This window comes from Ictidomys tridecemlineatus, chromosome 1 (genome assembly GCF_052094955.1).
Source record: "Ictidomys tridecemlineatus isolate mIctTri1 chromosome 1, mIctTri1.hap1, whole genome shotgun sequence".
Taxonomy (NCBI): domain Eukaryota; kingdom Metazoa; phylum Chordata; class Mammalia; order Rodentia; family Sciuridae; genus Ictidomys; species Ictidomys tridecemlineatus.
The window spans coordinates 128,741,356-128,759,096 of record NC_135477.1 but is presented as its reverse complement, the minus strand read 5'-3'; the positions used below and the strand labels follow the sequence as shown (position 1 = coordinate 128,759,096).

Genomic DNA, 17,741 nt, shown 5'->3' with positions numbered 1-17,741 from the left:
CTCTTGCATGCTGAGAGCAGCTTGTAGCAGGGAGATTGACACTTGGTAAAGTGTGCTTCAGGTGCTTAAAATAGATCAACTGTGTCATTAGACTATTGCAAAGCAGTCGTTTCATTGGCCCTGCTGGTAAGGGCAAGAGATAACAGCCCATGGAGAAAGACCTGTGCTTTGCACAAAATTAAGCAGATGCAAGGAAGAGGCTTTGGAAATGATACAGACAGGAGAGAGTGGAATTCAGCCAGGAGAGGGGGTGGGGCTGGTGTACAAGCACATGAGCAGAAACCACAGTCTGGAACAGCAATATGGAGCCTGTAGGTACCTCTGGTCTGGCGGATGAGACACTTAGGAAAGAGGCCTAGAGATGTCTAGGGAGCTGGCATAACTCCATAACCCAGTAGTGTCGTTTGAAATTGACAAGGGATCATCCACACTCTCAGGCAGACAGACCACGGAGTGGAGCTGACTGCTGTCTTCAATGCTCTCCCCCTAGCAGGATTCAAGTCCTTCAACCATCCTGGTCACTCCTTCCCAGGCATGTACCCATTGATCACTGTCCTTCCTGAACACAATGCTTTAGAAAGAATCTAATTGGAGTTCTGTAGATTGTTGCTCTGATTTCCTTTAGTCCACAAAGCCCCAAAGCACATTTTTTTTTTTATCAGCCCACATGGCTTTACTGGCTCTTGCTGAGTTTTTGATCAGGCTCACCTTCCTCATCCTCTTTTTCCCATGGCTGCCCTGTTTGGTGTTGTGGACACTGGGAAGTGATGGGGGTGGAGGAGGGGAAGAAGTAAAGTCATGCTTTGGAGGTACAAATAACCAGATGTGGTGAAAGACAGAGCAGGGAGGAAAGGGGAATGAGGAAGAGGACTGCTTCTCACCTAACTTAGACGACTCAGTAGATGGAGGTTCTACGGATCAACTGGCACCCTAAGAGCTGAAACAGGTCTTTCTTTTCTTTTTTTAAAAGGAGAACAAGTTTATCCAATTTAGGTTGAATTTGAAGAGCCTTGGGCTATCCATATTAGAATCTCAGTGGAAAGTCAGAAAGATGAACTTATGGCTTCATAGAGATACATTTATTATCTTTATCCTAGGGCTTAGCAGAGAGAGCAGGGTTTTTTTTTTCCATTAATGAATTAATTCATCAAATATCTTTTCAGCACTTGCTATGTACTGGGCACTGTGTTTTGCTTCTGTGAGTTACTTGCTACCCTGATTTTTTCCCTGGGAATAGGGAAGAATATACTTTCAGTGGAGGAAATTATGTCCTAGGAAAGGTCTTGATGACCACGTGAGATCACTGCTGTAGCCTTCCAGCACTGCTTCTGGTAGGTTGGCTATTTCCCCTGACCTTGTTGACACAGAGCTCATGCTACTGACTTTATGTCCTCAACCGGACCACCCATTTTCTCTATGTCAGAACAACCATGGAATGGTTCATCCTCCCAGGATATCTTCTCTTGAGCTGGAAAAGGTTCCCACAGCTGGGATCACTGAGCCAGAATCGCCTCCTTTGCTCTGAGTCCCTTCTCCTACTACTAGGTTCCTTAAAGCCAACAGGAGGCAGGACACTGTGTGTCCTGTAATTTACTCAACCTTATCCTGTAGGATATACTGTCCTTCTGGGAATGGGTCAGCTGGGAAATCAGGTCCTGGATTGGGTTTTGCTTCCTTGGAGAGCACTTTAGTAGCAGGGCAGTGTTAATCAATTGCCCACTCCAGACAGGACCTTCTCCCACAATCTAACAGATCAGCTGCAGTTTCTCCATCTCTTCTCCACATTTGATGTTATATGGGTCATCTACCAGACTGGGGTTTAAAAATTCAGATGCCGACAGTGACAAGGTAATGTAAAAAAAATATTAAGCTGTCATTGTGTAATTTAATAGGAAGTGTCAGCAACGGTGGCAAAGTAGAGATGGCTATATGCCCGTCCAAAGCTAGCACGCCTACTGATCACTGTCACCTAGGAAAATAGGGCTGCACATTCCAGATTTTGTTTTTCTAAGAGAAGCTAGAAATCCCAATTTTGATTTCCCAATTTCTCAATGTTTGTAATAATTCAAATTTATTCAATGCTTGGCATAGGGCAAATAAAACATGTCCCATGATGCTGACCACAAAGGGAACATTTTGCCCACCTGTTTGGTCCTTGAAAGAAGAACCATGTTGGTTCTATTTGTTTCCATGTCCTCAGTATCATGCCTGGTGCAGACCTATACTCAATAAATATTTATTGAGTGAACAAATGGTCCAATTCTTATTCCCCAGGAACTAAGGAGATTGGAAACCAGTACCTTGCCTGTAAATTCCCTTGTGTTATCCTAACACCACACTGTGCATAATGACCTGCGTGGGCATGGGTGGGAGTGTGTTCCGGCACACAGACTGCCTGTGACACACTAAGTCATCGGCAGTCCTCCCACATGGGGTCCTCTGACATGTGAACTCTTCCTTTCAGGCTCACAGAAAGAGGGTCCACCTGTGTCCATCAGGGATGACAAAATTAGTATTTCAACATCAGGAATAGGTGGATGGCTTTTGTGACATTTGTATCTAATAATTAACTGTCAGCATCTGACACTAGCCCTGGGGAGTTGCTGGTATTCAGGGGGGAAGCCACACCAGGAGGAGAATGTTCTCCTCAAATAGTCATTTCCTTAACAGAAACGATGTAGGAGATTGAATTGTGTCCCCTTCAAATTCATACATTGAAGTCCTGACACCTAGTTTCTCAGAATGTGACCTTATTTGGAGATAGTCTTTACTGAGCTAATCAAGTTAAAATGAGGTCATTAGTATGGGCCCTAATCCAATAAGACCAGTGTCCTTACCAAAAGGGGAAAATCTGGACACAGACACACACAGAGGGAAGAGCTGAAGATATAGGTAGAAGAGCCACAAGCTGGACAGAGACCTTCAGAAGGAAACACTGCTGCCAACGCTTGATTTTGGATGTTTAGCCTCCAAAACTGTGAAACCATATATTCCTGTTGTTTCAATCACCAAGCTTGTAATACTTTGCCCTCGTAAACTAACATATACTAATTTTAGTCATATTGTGAATACTTGCAATATGCCAGGCACTGGCTTTAGCAATTCACAAGTACAAACTTATTTATTTTTGATAATGGCTCCATGATCGAGGCACTATTATCCACCCCACTGATCATCATTAAAGATGAAGAATTGAGGTACAGAGAAGGCAAGTGACTTGCCCAAGGACACTCAGCAGGTAAAGGGCAGGGATGAAATTTAAACCCAGCCATCTCACTCCAGTCTGTGCCCTTAAGAAACACAGGATGCCAAATCACTTGGCAAAATACCCCTAAAGTCAAAGGCACTCATATACTTCTGGCTATTTTCTATTCTTTCACAATGGTCTTTGGCTAACATTGGGCGAGGGCCAGTTGGTGACCATTCACCACAGCAGATGCTATCTCAGCAAGATAAAGCTTTTGCCAGATAGGAAAGTTGGAGTTCAGAATTGATATCACTTCCTGTATGTAATCCAAGTGCTCTTGAAATCACATTGTGATTTTCAGAGATGTGTTATACTCATGTTGGATGATTTTAAGATTGTTGCTTACGTTATTCCTGGAAGCCCCCTCAGTCTCAAGTGATCATTTGTCTATGTTCGCTTCATTCATTTGGGAAGCACTGTTTAAACACCATCCCGCCAAGAAAAAAACTCTTCTCTCTTCATAACGTACTATCACCTCAATCTTATCTGTTTTACAGATTTAAGGTTCACTCCTGTGCTTGTGTCTAGAATAGGACCTTTTCTTAAGGAATCCTTTGAGCTCCTGATCCAGGCCGTGGCATTGACAGAGGAAGTCCACCTTGCTCCACCATGGGTGTCCTCTCTTCTGAAACCCCTTGTCTATTCCAGACCCACTGGCCTCATTCCTACCTACGCTATACCGTGGGAGGCACCATCACGGGGGTCAACTGCCTTCTTGGTCCTCTGGATTCTGGTTAAATGGGGCCAATAGGGAGTCCATCCTGGGAAGGGAGGAGAGAGGTCGGGATATTTACCTCCAGGCTCCTTCCTTGGAATTGGGCTGCTGCCTTCCTGGAGCCAAGGGCCAAGGGTCCGGTCAGGTAGCCCTTACCCCACAGCCATCTGGGTCTCTGGGCTCCTTCTTTCACCCCTTCATGCTGGGGCAAGTTGTGGGGAAGTGGGTAATAGGCCTCCTAGTAGTGGGCTGCCCCTGCTTTTCCTTGTTTGCTTTCCTACACCCTTCCTGCACACATGGGTCCTCCCGAGCCCTGCCAGGACCCTAACTGAAAGGATCCTCTTCTCCTCCATCCTACAGCAGGAACAGGCTCTAGGCTGTGCAGTCTATTTCCTAAAGGCTCTTTCCCCCAATTTCTACCTTATGACCTCCCAAATCCTGGTTCTCATACCTTTTCTGAACCAGAGCCACTGTCTCTTCCTTAGAACCTTGTTGTTGTTTTTGGTACCAGGGATTGAACCCAGGGATGCTCAACCACGGAGACACATCCCCAGCCCTTTTAAAAAAGTATTTTATTTAAAGATAAGGTGTCCCTGAGTTCCTCACTAAGTTGCTGAGGCTGGCTTTGAACTCACGATCCTCCTATCTCAGCCTCCTGAGCTGCTGGGATTACAGGCATGTGCCACCATGCTCAGCTTCACTTAAGATCTTAAGTTCCTATTTTGCCATTTTCAACCTAAGTCACATACAACACCAGGTTAATGATTTTCCTGAAGGTATGGCTTTCCTATGTACAAAACCCTGCACTGGCTACTGTACCAGTAAAACAGGCAAATTTTCAGTCAGAGATTTTGTTTTTTATGATAATGTCATTTCAGAACTTTGCTTGACTCAATGCCAACTCAACCTTGGATTCAACTCCACTTGCTAAGACCCATGATATTCCACTTGATCCTCACAAGAACCTTGCATGTTGGCATTTTATCGCTCCCATTTTATACAGGATAAAATTCAGGCTCAGAGAAATAATCTTTTCTGTCCAAGAGCAAAGAATACATCATAGATCCTGAATTTGAACTCAGGAATCTATATGACAAAGCTCAGGTTCTTAATGTCCTGTGAAACCTTTGTGGGGTTACGTGGTCCTTGAATACCCTCTTCAACAAAAGCAAAGTCTGCTGCAAGAAAAGTAATTTACCAGCATGCCAATCCACAGTGAAGAAAGAGCCAGAGGCATTGAAAGGTTCAGAGGCAGGGGAAAGCCTATGAAACCAGGGAGGATGGATGGTACTATTGTCCATGGTACACACGATGCTCACCCAATCCTGAGGATGAACAGCCCTGGGCTTTGTACATAGGAAAGCCATAGCATTCAGGTGCTCTGGGAATTGTGAGTGAGGAACATAACATTTTATAGGACACAGATCAGGGCTTTTGGCTCACTGGGGTCTACCTAGGCTCCCTTGGTTTTGGAACTCCTGGTGTCAATCTAGGAATGGGAGAGACAAGAGGGAATAATGAAAGATTGATGGTTGCCTGAGAACTTGTACATTTGATGGACGGTGCCCCTGTGGATCTGAACTGGGTGAGAGGGAGTGGTCTGGGTTCATGAAAATGGCTGATGTACAAACTGGAATAAAGAAACACACCAGGATGCATCATGGCTGGGGGCTGCAGACCACAGCTACAAGCCACAGCTTTTGTAGAGTTGGTTGTTTAGGGAGATGGGCTTCAATGCAGTGACCACATGGATGAGTGTGTAATGACAGAGACCAGGCTCTGAAGGAAAGGGCAAGATGTACTGTGGGCATACCTGAGGGGGTGGTTAGCTGGACTGGGAGACTGGAGAGTACTTCTGCAGCTCTAGGGGGTGAGGAGCTGGGCTGGTGCTGTGTGGGGAGGGGACTTCCCAAGAAGAGTGGGCAGGAGCAAGGCTTCAGAGGGAATGGAAAGAGGCAATTGGAACAGGTGCGGGGAGAATGGTGCTACGTGGAAGAGGCGGGGCTGTTAAGAAAGGACAGGCTGTGGACCCCACAGAGAGTACTGCAGAGAGTGGATGGGGAGGACAGGAGGTGCTAGAGTAGGTGATGGGAGACCAGTTATGGGCTGCCCCAGGAGGTCAGGAGACAGATGACAGGTCTTGGAATTTGGTTGGGAGCATGCAAGAGGAAAGAAGGGCCAGATGATGGACATACCCCAAGAGGTCAAAGTGCCACCCCTGACCTGCTTACCTTGCCCTCCTCTGGAGTCCTTCACCCAAGGAAGTGGAGACCTTGGTAGGAGCTCAGGCTTTCCTAAAGCTTGGTGGCCTGCTCCTGCCTTTGAAGTCTCCCTCCTTCCCCCTCCCTCATTGGCTCTGAGGGCCAGAACAGGTCTGTCTGCCACCCTGTTCTATCCGCCCCAAGTTACCCCCTGTCTCCCAGGTGCCTGCTGTTTAGCATACTGATGCTCAGTGTGAATTCAGAAGAAAGGATTCTAAAAATTCACACTGGGGAGTCACTGAGCCTGTTCCTATTCCTGTCACCGAGAAATGTTTTTTTTTTTTTTTACTAAGAACAACAGTTTACACATTTTCACAAGCATTTCCTCCTTATAATCCTATTCAATCCTCAAAAATCACACTCCGGGTATGCTTCTCAATCATACTGAAGGTGTGACATCTGCAAGGTTGACAGACCTCCTTGCTAATGGTGACTAATGGCCCCAGCGACCACCAGAGTAACTGTGGTGGCCTGACCATCCCATTGTGGACATGGTGGCAGCTATGTCCACAGCTAAGGTCCCCCTCTTGGTATTTTACATGAAACATGAACATTTCGTCTCTATTCCCTTCTAATTTTTGCAGGTGAGACAACTCTGCTGAAAACCACACAGCTAAGAAAAAGAACAGAACTCAGGACACCCTGATTCCAGGGCCTGAGCCCTATCAACTCTTACAGCTGCCCAAAGACTACAACCCTTGCTCTTCTCCAGATGAAGTGATTAGGAATTTAGAAACAAGCTCAAGATTTATCTGCACTTGAGTGTTGGCATTTGAACTACTGATTAGGGATTGTACCCACTATTAAACGTTACACTTCCCAACACCTTTCACAAGCCAACAGTTAACAGTATGACTTGAAGTTACCACATATTAGGCACGAAGTCACCTACTCAACGGGAATAATAATACCATGCCACAGCTTTGGTGGGAGAATTTGGTGAAAGGCAGCGGGAAAGTGCCTGGCCATGGCTGGGGAGAGGAGCAAGGTCCCCATGACTGGAAGTGGAAGACAGAAACTAAGTAGGAGTTTCTATTAGGGACAATTTCCGGTGTGAGAATCAGGAGAAATTTCACTTCTCAAAGGGGAGCATTTTGCTTAGATCAGGTCTGCTAAGGACCTCCTGTCAATGCTCTGTCCCAGTGACCTTATGGCCTTGTCCTTCCTGTGAGGTCTGATTTCTAGTCTCTCCATTTGCAGACTCTCAGAGTTGGGAGGAACCTCAATAATGATTGAGTCCAGTGGCAAAGCCCTGAACCTGAGACTCCCCACAGTGTCCCTCCAGGTAACCACTCAGAGAAGCATTTCCTCTCATGGGGAACTCAGGGACTCCTGAGGCTACCTGGGCCATTGTTGTTTATTTTCTCCCACTCCTGCAGAATAAACACTCTCCCTGCTTAGAGGAAGTAGGTGAAGCTGGAATGGCATTTTTGCCAGTCCTCATCTTCTGCAGTATTCGACTCTCTTGATTGTTATATATAAAAAAAAATAAAAGGAAAATCTCTACTTCCTTCATACAGGAATACTCAGTGTTGCTACCAAGAGTTTCTTTTCGAAAAGTGCAGAATCAGTCGCTTATTGCCCTCCTTAGTTCTGTGAAAAATAGAAGAGCTGTTTTTCTCTTTTATCATTTAGTGGAAAAAGACTTCCATAAATACATTTTTTTTTCTTTTTTCACCCCTAGAGATAGCGAAAACTGACAGCAATTCACATCTTTATTTGCCTGCAAGCACACAGATGCAAACATGTGGCTCACTAGGTGAATGGGTTTACAGGGTTTTGCTCCTTTCCCGAGGTTGGTAGGAGGCCATCCTTCTAGACAGTCGAAATCAAGAGGCAAAATTTTGGGCTGTAAAATGCAGAGGGAGTCCAGCCTCACTCTCTTTCTTAGCATAGATATGCAATACACAAAGGAAGACAGCAGAGATGAGTCACACAAACACATAGTAAATAAATATATTTCATTTCCATCTCAGTGGCTTTTGTTTTGTTTTCCTCTTCTCTATGCCAACGGCCTTGAAATGGAGGGAGGGTGAGGAAATAGTGGGTTTGGGCTGAGTAAGGTCTCAGTAAGGTACTGATTTTTCTGGCCCTGCTTCAGTTCTAGCTATTTCAGAAAAAAAAAAAAAGAGTAGATTTTTAGATTAGACGCGTCTCTAACAACCACTATGATGTTACAGATGAACAATCTGAAATGCAGAGTTGGGACTAATAACAAAGTCAGAGACCCAGGGAAGTGAATGTTGGTAGGGATCCTCTGGATCAACACCCTCCACCTGATGCTGGAGTGACCTAGACAAGTCAAGCTCACAACAGGGCCAGGAAAGTGAGACTTAAACCCATTTGTGCCCTCCCAGGGTATCAATTTGTGCTCATAGTCAGGGGACTATATTGAAGACAGAGACTGCCTCCTTGTCTTGCTGAATGTATTTCTCTGTAACAGAGGCCCAAGCCAGAAGCAAAATGTCTGGTTCTGGTTCTATAAGACTTATGGCCTCTGGCATGTTAGAAATGTGGCCCCAAGGGCTTGTCCTTTCTCGGATTCTCAGGGTGGCCAACAAGCTTGTAGGTTGGTAGAGAAACCAGCCCTGGCCTCACCAGGTTGAGGGACACAGGAACTGGATCTTTCACAGCCTCCAGACTCAAAGGTGGCTTCATGAAGATTTGTTTATCAAATTGTTCTTTCCTATCCCATTGCCTGTCCATGCCCACCTACCCTCAAGTCAGCTTCCCTGCTCTTGGCAGATCATGGATAAGAGCTCCACGGCTTTCCAGATGTGTGCACAGAGGTCTCTTGGAGCCCCCACATCAGACAATGGCCACATACTGCTGCCTAGGCCTTCCCAGGCATTGCTAGAAGGAGACAGCAGCAGCCTTTCCGACAGAGGCAACTGGCGCCACTGACTAAACATTAGCAAAATCATCACGAAAAGCCAGACCCCAAAACCATTCCTCAGTCAGAGGGCTCAGAAAGCACCCAAAGGAGTCCGTGGTCAGGTGTCCACGCAGATGCCAGGCTTCCTTCTTCCTTCCAGGCAGCCCCGCGCAGGCTCCTGCACCTCCCGCCCCCACCCCTGTTCCCATGGCAAAGGAGAGGAGGATCCACTTACTGCTCGTGTTCATGGTGATGCCTTTGCACTGGGTCTTTCATTCAATACGGAGGCCCCGGTTGCTTTTTAAATCTTCCGTTCTCTCGACCTCACTCATCACCTGGGGGTGAAAAGGCAGTCCAGGGCCAGCTCTGTATCCTCAGGTGCTCTCTTCCTCTGCTGTCCCCTCTCCGCCTGGGCTGGGGCCACTGGCCTTGAAGGCGAGTGGACTAATAGGCGCAGGTGAGAGCAGGAAGGAGAGGAGGCGGGGAGGACACCGGCGGCCTGGTGCCCCCGCGCCCGGGACCCGAACACCGGGCAGCAGCGGGGCTGGCAGCGCCTGCTCGCGCGCACCCCGCACTATTCCAGCCCAGCGGCTCCGGAGCCCAAAGGGGGTGTGGACCACAGGGAGGCAGGGCGGGGGCAGCGCGTCCCCGCCCGGCCTCGGGGAGCAGCGACCCGCCCCGGGACCCACCTCTCGGCCAGCGTCGGGAGCCAGAGGCTCCTGCCCCGGCCCCTGCGACCGGCTCATGAATCCTGCCCGTCGTCTGGGGTCTGGGATTCCAGGGCGAGCCAAGCGAAATAGGAGAGCTCGCCATCCATGATGAGGGCTCACGGGCTGGCAGCGCGGGGGGCGCGGCCGCTCGCTGCTGCCACCTGCTGGACGCGCGGGCGCGAGTCCGAGGCCCCGCCCCGCTTGGCTTCTGCCTGGCTCCTGGGGGCCTGGGGCTTGCAATGGGACCCTGGTGTCCTGGGGCCAACAAGAGGATGCTTGAGTGCTTCTTTTCCCTCTCTTGATACGGATCTACGGGCTAGACCACGAGAGGGAAAGAAACTTCTTGGGAGGGGCTGGGAAGGAAAGACTTTGAGGGAAGAAGGTTCCCACCCTAGCACTGGTGCTGAGAAGGGGTGCAGTCTAGTCTTGAGCTTGTCACTGCTGTGTGGGCTGGTCTTCCTCCGCTGGAGAAGGCGGCTGGACCCGTGCGTGAGGTATTGGGGATTCCCACAGCCTTGTACCTATGTCCCCACTTCCCACCCTTTCTCTTCGTGCCCCTTAGCACTGATTCATCTCTTTCTTACTAGAACGTTAGTTCTTACTAGAACATTAGTTCCATGAAGGAATGGTCTTGCCAGCAGGGTTAACCTTCTACCTCCAACTACCTAGAACAGTAGGTATCAATAAATATTTCGGGATAGGATGACACAGATCTTTTTAGACTCTCATACTACACAGCTCTAAGGTGGACTGGGCACCTCCACCCAGGCATTTCCCCGTTTGAGGAAAGCAATAGGTATGTGACCTCATGACTAAACTCACCCAGTTTTTGTATGGTCAACTAGTTCTTACCCCAAATTATTATTATTGTTATTTTGGTAATTAGTTCTTATAGGCGTGTATCATAGAGATTTATTTTTTGAATATTTTTAGTTGCAATTGACCAAAATAGGGTGGGGTTCTTTACATTCCTGTGCCTACTAAAACCTCCACCTTCTGAAAGTAATTCATGATAAATGAAGTGTGACTTTCGAGTGTTGAAAAACAAGATCGGGAAAATCCCTGTCCATAGAAATGACATTAATGAAGAACACAGGCAGAATTAAAAAAAAAAAAGAAAAAAAAGAAACAACAACTATGAACACTCATACTCTCAACTAATAGACAAGGAAACAGTGGGCCAGAGAAGCTGAGTTATCTGACCTATGACACGCAGCATCTTTTGGCAGACCTGGACCAGATCTCACTTCTAGCTCAGTTCTGTGTAAGAGTGACTCAGTGCACTAGAGTCCGGAGTATCAGTGAAGGTAAAGTAGCCACCCTCTTAAAACTGGAGAAAGAACACTTTTTAGATTAAGTCCAGTATTTCTATCTTACACAAAGTGGAAAATATTAATATGGCTCATGACCCCAAAGCATGATAGCAATTAAAAGATCTTTAGGTAAATTGAAGGTCAATGATTTGGAACACATTTTGATAGCTTTTAAGATTTTGTTTTTTTCCAATGGGGTGGGAGCAAAAATAGCTCTAACCTCTTCACAATAGTTTTCAGGCTTTCATATATATAACAAGCCCTGAGATACCAGAAAGAATGAAGATTTCTAGGCTATGGACTCCCTTGCTTAGCCATTTAGATAGTTATTCCTGTGGATTCACAAACAGATTTTTGCTATTGAGATTGAGAGAACTAAAATAGCTTTTAAAACAATAAGTGATTAATAAATATTTAAATTATTCCAAAAGATCTCTCTAAAGATTATCTACATAGTCATATTGAGATTTCTTATTCCTTATTCAATATATTTTACCCACCAAGAAAGTTCAAGTGAGTTAATAGAGCTATTTCATGAATGTATTCACTTACTGCCCAAAGATTCTGTGTTTAAAAAAATGTCAGATTACAGGACAGTCGAATAAAGAACGGTATTCCTTCATCTATTCATTCAACCACTGCATATTGAATGCTCACTTAGTTTCAAGCCTGTGCTGGCTGCTGGGAATCCAGTGATGAACAGAACAGACAAGGCTTCTACCCTCATGGAGGACCAACTTCAGCCTCTATCTTATATTCTCCATCTGTAATTTGGTTATAATGAGAGCATCTACCTTTTGGGTGTTTTGTGTATTAAAATGCATAGTGTGTTACATGCCAAATGAAGTCTTGATGTCTGCTATTAGGACTGTCCTTCACTACTTATACCTACCCTCAGTGACAATGGTGGGTAGAAATAGAGTGGTGCCCATGAAAATGTGCCTTCAGAATTTTCCAACTGCAGGAAGCTTAACTGGCCAGTTCTTCTGTCGTAGGTTCTTTTTAAGAACACATCCAACTGCATGCTGATGGATTTTTAGGAAAGAACTTTGGATCTTGGACAACCCTATGAGGCTCAGTAGTTTTCATGGGGGAAACATTCTCATTTTCCTTGCACAGTTATAAGGATAGGGAGAAAAGGGTTAAAAGAAACTTAGGAAGCTATCCCCCTGAGGATGTTCAAGACAATTGGAGGGGAAAGACGCAGGAGGAAGCTGGGGGTGGGACTTTCTGTAGCCCTGGCTGTGAAAATCATCAGGGGAGCCCAGGACCTTGCCTCCCTCCTTGCCAGAGCACAGGACTGAGAACTGTGGAGCAGAGGGTCCCTTTGTTTGGAAGTCTGTTTTGAACTTTTGAGACTCCAGATGGAGATAAACAAGTCCCACTTGGAAACATACAAATGCTCCCGTTTGTTGGAAAGCCATGTGGCAAAACCATTGGAGGACAAGTTTACTACCTTTTTTGAGGGGAAAGAGGAAGCTTCCTGGGGCCAGCTTCCCTTCTGACCATGACCTTGCCCTTCCAGGATGCTACTGGGCTGTCCACTATGCCTCTCCACCAAGGCTCCATCTCTCCTGACTTCCTGTCCCTACCTTCGTCATCTCCAGCCCTTCTCACTTTCTGTGCCCCTCACTGCTGTCATTGACTAATGCAGCCATGGGCTCCTGACTTCTCTCCACTTGTCTTTCTGTTCCTCCCCTCCTGCTGCATCCTCCACTTCTCTTGGCCACATCAGCCTGTCCCTCCGCAGCCCACGCTGGCACTGCACCTGTTGATGAGCAAGCACTCCCTCATCCTCATCACTATGCAGAGTCCTCTGGTCTCTAAGGGGCGGGAGTGGGGGAGGAGTGCTTGTGGTCTGATGGCTTCTACGAGCCATCCCTATGCTGCAGGTGTACCTCAGCAAGAGTGAGTACTTTTAATTTTGAAAAGGACATATATTTGTTATTAACATGGGATAGATCTACATATGATATGGTAATCATGGCACATGTTTTAATAAAATTGTAGAAAGATATATAAAGGGTATTGTTTATGATAATTTATATAGGTGGAATATGTATTATATAAAACATGATACATATATGTAGACTACACATAATATTGTATGAAATAATTAAGTCATTTCCTCCACATAGGAGATCCCAATCAGATATCATATGTACATATGCAATTGGTGCTTTTTTTAAAAAAAATCCTTATTAATTAATTAATTAATTAATTAATTAATTTTTGTATGTGGTGCTGAGGATCGAGCCCAGTGCCTCACAGATGCAAGGCAAGTGCTCAACCACTGAGCTACAACCCCAGCCCTGCAATTGGTGCCTTTTTACTTCAAGGTCCCATATCTGCAGATTCAGTCAATCACAGATCAAAAATATTTGGAAAAAAATCGCTTCTGCACTGAACACATATTGGCCTTTTTTAAAAAAAGTTATTATTTCCTAAACAATTCAGTGATTCAGTGTAACAATAATTTTGTAGCATTTACATTGTATTAGGTATTATAAATCAGAGATGACTTAAGTATGAGAAGATATGCACAGGTTATTTGTAAATACTATGCTATTTTAAAAGAGGGACTGAAACATCTATGGATTTTGATATCTGAAGGGGTTCTGGAACCAATCCCTTGCCAATACCAAGGACGCCTGTATTTCTCTACTGTGTACTCAGATGGATGCACTTCTAATTACCAAGCCCTTGGACCAAGGTGAATTTCTCGGTTATGGTGGTTTAATTACTTGTACGAGATGGAAGAAATGTTGGCAGACATTTGAGGAAGAACTGAGGTATTTATTTCTTCAATTTTTGAAGTTCATTCATTCTTTTCTTTATCCATAGCATCTCTTCTATGCCCAGCACTGTGCTGCAGAAGCCCTGGGGAGGAGATAGCACATTGATGAGCACACAGTCTTACGATTACCATCTGTGAAATAAGTGGAGAGGGGGCAGAGTGGACACCAAGAGGGAGCATCTCCCTAAGCAGGTGACATTTTAGTTGAGGCTGAAGGAGAAGAAGAGGAGTCATTCTCAGTGTTGGTGTGACGTTGAGGGGAAGGAGCGGGCATAGAACTAAGGAACAAAAGAGATCCACGGGCTGGAGGTTGAGATAGGACCTGATGCCAATGGTGTGTCTAATGGCTCCATGTGGAAGAGCTGAGTGTGTGTAGATGGTCATGGAAAACCACACTCTTAGGATTAGTGGGCCCACGATCAAGGTGGTTCTACTGGGCTGGGAGGATCCTGTTATACAATCTTAGTATAGTATGTGGTGAAGAAACTTTCACAGGATTTGCAAAAGGTGACAGCATATCTCCTAATGTCAAGAAAGGGCATGGAAACAATGAGCAGAAGTTAGTGTCTATGTATGTGCTAGTCATTTCCCCAGGAACACCCTTAAAGTGCATTCTTTTGGTTGAAGTGGCACATTGTGAGCTTGCCACACTGCAATACAAAGCAATACCTTCCCACAAAATGCCCAGTAACTACTGAAAGGGAAATCAAATCCCTGCTTGTGAGACAACCACACAGGTTTAACCCTTGGAGTTACAAAGTTGTTGTATGCAAGAGCTGTATGAGTTCTTAAAATTCCTCCAAATGACCATCTTCCTCGTTCAGAGTCCCCAAGGAACCAGAATTGAGGCAAGTCACACAGTGAGTACACGAGGGAAGTAAAGATAAGGGCAGGTCTTCTGGGTTAATCAACCACTAGGGGCTTTGAAATTTCACAGGTAGTTCAGTTTTCTTTTGGGAACTGCATCTCAGAGTCAAGTCCTCCACCTACAAGATGGACCAACACTCACAAAAGTGTACAAAGAGGAAATTTCATTGTGGCATTTTTGTAATATACAAAGAATTGGAAATAGTCTAAATTACAGTTCATATGGAGATAAACTGTGGCCTGTCATACCAAGGAATATCATATAGCAATTAGAAAAAATAAGATGGGCATTTATACAATAACCTGGAGAGCCACTCAGGACCTGGTGAGGGCAAACATCAAGTTCTAGAACCAGTACAGTATGCCGCAATGTATTAAAACCAATCCACAGAAATCACGCTGTCTTTTCTATGAGTACATGTGTATGTGTTCTAAGGCATAGGAAATGATCTAAAAAGATATTCACCAAGCTTATAGTAGTATTTATTTCTGGGTGGCAGAGAGGTGGGAGACTGGCAAGATGACCAGAATCCGAGGAGAGGAATATAAGGGGACATTAGCTGTAGGGACTATATTTTCTTTCTTTCTTTCCAACAGAGAAAATGTATTCATGAGTTCTCATGTGATTAAAAATTAATAATAATGATTACAAAATTAGCTTTAGACTCGATTGAGCCCTTCCTCCGGGCTGGCAAGGCTGATTCATGACAGTGAGTCACGGTGACTAAAGGGAAGGGAGGGACCACTCTTCATCTCAGAGCTGTCTGGCCACTCTGTTCCTGGAGGCTCCCTTGGCCTTTGGAGGCATGTTCCTTACCAGGCCCTGAGTGTCAGCACAGCATGTCCAGGGGCCAGTGTGTCACCTCCCGAACTGACCTGGCCACTCCTCATAATGTCTCCACAATGGAAGGGTCTGCAAAGTGCAGCTGACCAAACCATAGAAACTGTGAGCCTGAGGCTCTCGTCTGAATCCCAGCCCCCTTTCCATCTTCCAGGCCAGGGGGACCTGGGGCAAGACCCAGCAGACCCAGCACCCTGCCTCTGCCCCTGCCCTGACCTCTCCCCCAGCATCTCTGTCTTGCATACCCTCATCCAGCCACCGGCTTCCTTTCTGTTCACACTGCCTCCCACGGCTGCTGTTCCTTCGGACCGGAATCCTCCTCCCTCTGAATTCCACGTGACTAGTTCCTTCATTTTCATCCAGTCTCATATCTGGTGAATGCTGTCTCCTGGAGAGGCCTTGTAAGTCGTCCTTCTCTCATCCATCCCTCTCTGTCACAGGGCACTGTTCTGTGTCCCTGACAGCACGGATCACTATCTGAAGCTATGCTGTATTATTTATTTTGCACTTTATTTGACCACGATGCATACTTGAATGTAAGTGCAAAAAGAATAGGCACCTATTCTGTCCTCCTCTGTAGCCTAAGTATCAAGAATGGCATCTGGCATGCAGTAACTAGTAACTAGTCCTTGGTAACTAGTCCTTGAATAAATAAATGAACTTCAAAAGTGAGAAGAGCACTTGAGAGGAGCTTGAAGCTCCTAAAGGCTAATAGTGTAATCTCTGAGTCAGGCAGGATTAGTCGAAGGGACAATCTGTAGCTCCTTTTCCCAAGCTGGCCACTATGGGATGAAGGGATGGGACCTGCTACTTAATCCCCAGATGCATCACTTTGTTCATCTGGAAGATGAAGGGATTGAACTAGATGCTTCTTTTCATCTCCAAGATTTTACTATGTATCAAGTATAAATGGTTTGGGTCTATATTCTCCAATCAATATATATACGTGAACTTACTTTCTTGAATACTGCCCTAATATCCATTTGGATTTTTTCCATTTTCCTCTTTCTTATAAAAAATGGAGTGTGGAGTGTGTGGCAGTATGGTCTCTGGTGCACTGTAACATGGAGCCCTTTATGCAAAATTTATTATTGCATCAAAGGCTGTAGTTTTCTTTATTCTCTTCTTGGCTCTCCAAAACATTTTCAGCTTTGACACCTTTATTAGTGACTTTTGGCCTTGTAGCAGAACAAAAATGCTGGGTTCCAGTCATTAGGGCTGCATTTTGATTCCCACTACGTGGGCATGCAGAAGAGCATGGAATATTGACCCCTAAACCCCTTGTTCTTGCACGTGGAGCAGAAATTAAGGGGGTTCAACTCCTGACTTTCCACTCAGCAGGAAAGAGCTGGGTCAGCTTGGTCTCTGGGGCCAGGTTCTGATTTCAGGACTTGTCTTCAGCTCTCTTTAGAGAGGTAACTGATCAGGTGCTAACTTGGGGCTGGAGGCCAGGAGCATGATAAAGTCTCCTTTTACTGAGAGTATGCTGTGCACTAGGTACTGTGTGATGGGCTTTGAATACATTATCTCATTTGTTTCTTCCAAGAGCCCCATGAGATTGGAATTATGACTCCTGTTTCTCAAATGAAGAAACTGAGGTTTGGAGAGGGTCAATCAAATGTCTCAGCTGGTGCAATGGCAGAGCCAAGATTGGAATCCAGGCTCAATGATGGCAAGAACTCCATCTTTCCTTTACCATATACATACCAGTACCTGTAAGTACAGGATGCCATGCATATCCTGGAGCACTTGTGCTGCCAGGGGAGGACCCAGCTAGTCATAGTGATCTCCAGCATTCAAGATTCCAATTGATATTTAAAAAGCAGCATTTAGCTACTTTATTGAAAAAATAATTATGTTGTAAATCAAGCACCCTCATCTCTTTAATGAATATACAAGCACTTACTATGTGTCCAGAGAATGTATGTGTTTTGCTGCCCCAAACAGAGACCATTGCTGCCCTGGGACTTATAGTAATTTGATGTTTGAGAGAATTAATAGTAATTTGATGTTTGAGGGAATTAAAGCTAAGAGATTTTAAGTAATATTTCCAATTTCATCCAGCTTGTTGGTGGCCAAATTGGGACTCAAACCTAGTCACTGGTCCCCTCAGCC

At 45.4% G+C, this 17,741-nt stretch overlaps 1 protein-coding gene and 1 long non-coding RNA gene across 6 annotated transcripts in view; both read right to left on the bottom strand.

Moving 5' to 3' along the window:
- Positions 1-9,956, bottom strand: part of Ablim3 (actin binding LIM protein family member 3) — a 111,183-nt gene extending 101,227 nt beyond the window's left edge. For 2 of the 5 annotated variants that reach the window (XR_013438073.1, XM_078047521.1), the window contains exon 1: positions 9,788-9,956. Coding sequence is in view for 1 of the 5 variants with exons in the window: in XM_078047521.1 (XP_077903647.1) it covers positions 9,788-9,911 (124 nt within the window). In the remaining 4 variants the exon portion in view is untranslated. The other 3 variants (XR_013438075.1, XR_013438077.1, XR_013438076.1) reach the window with 3 other exon arrangements.
- A 3,940-nt stretch (positions 9,957-13,896) lies between these two features.
- On the bottom strand, positions 13,897-16,086 carry LOC144366418 (uncharacterized). The gene is made up of 2 exons (XR_013425522.1): positions 15,872-16,086; positions 13,897-14,001 (listed from the first exon to the last, which is right to left on the bottom strand). It is a non-coding gene; the product is annotated as an uncharacterized LOC144366418 (long non-coding RNA).
- Between the last annotated feature and the right edge of the window lie 1,655 nt (positions 16,087-17,741).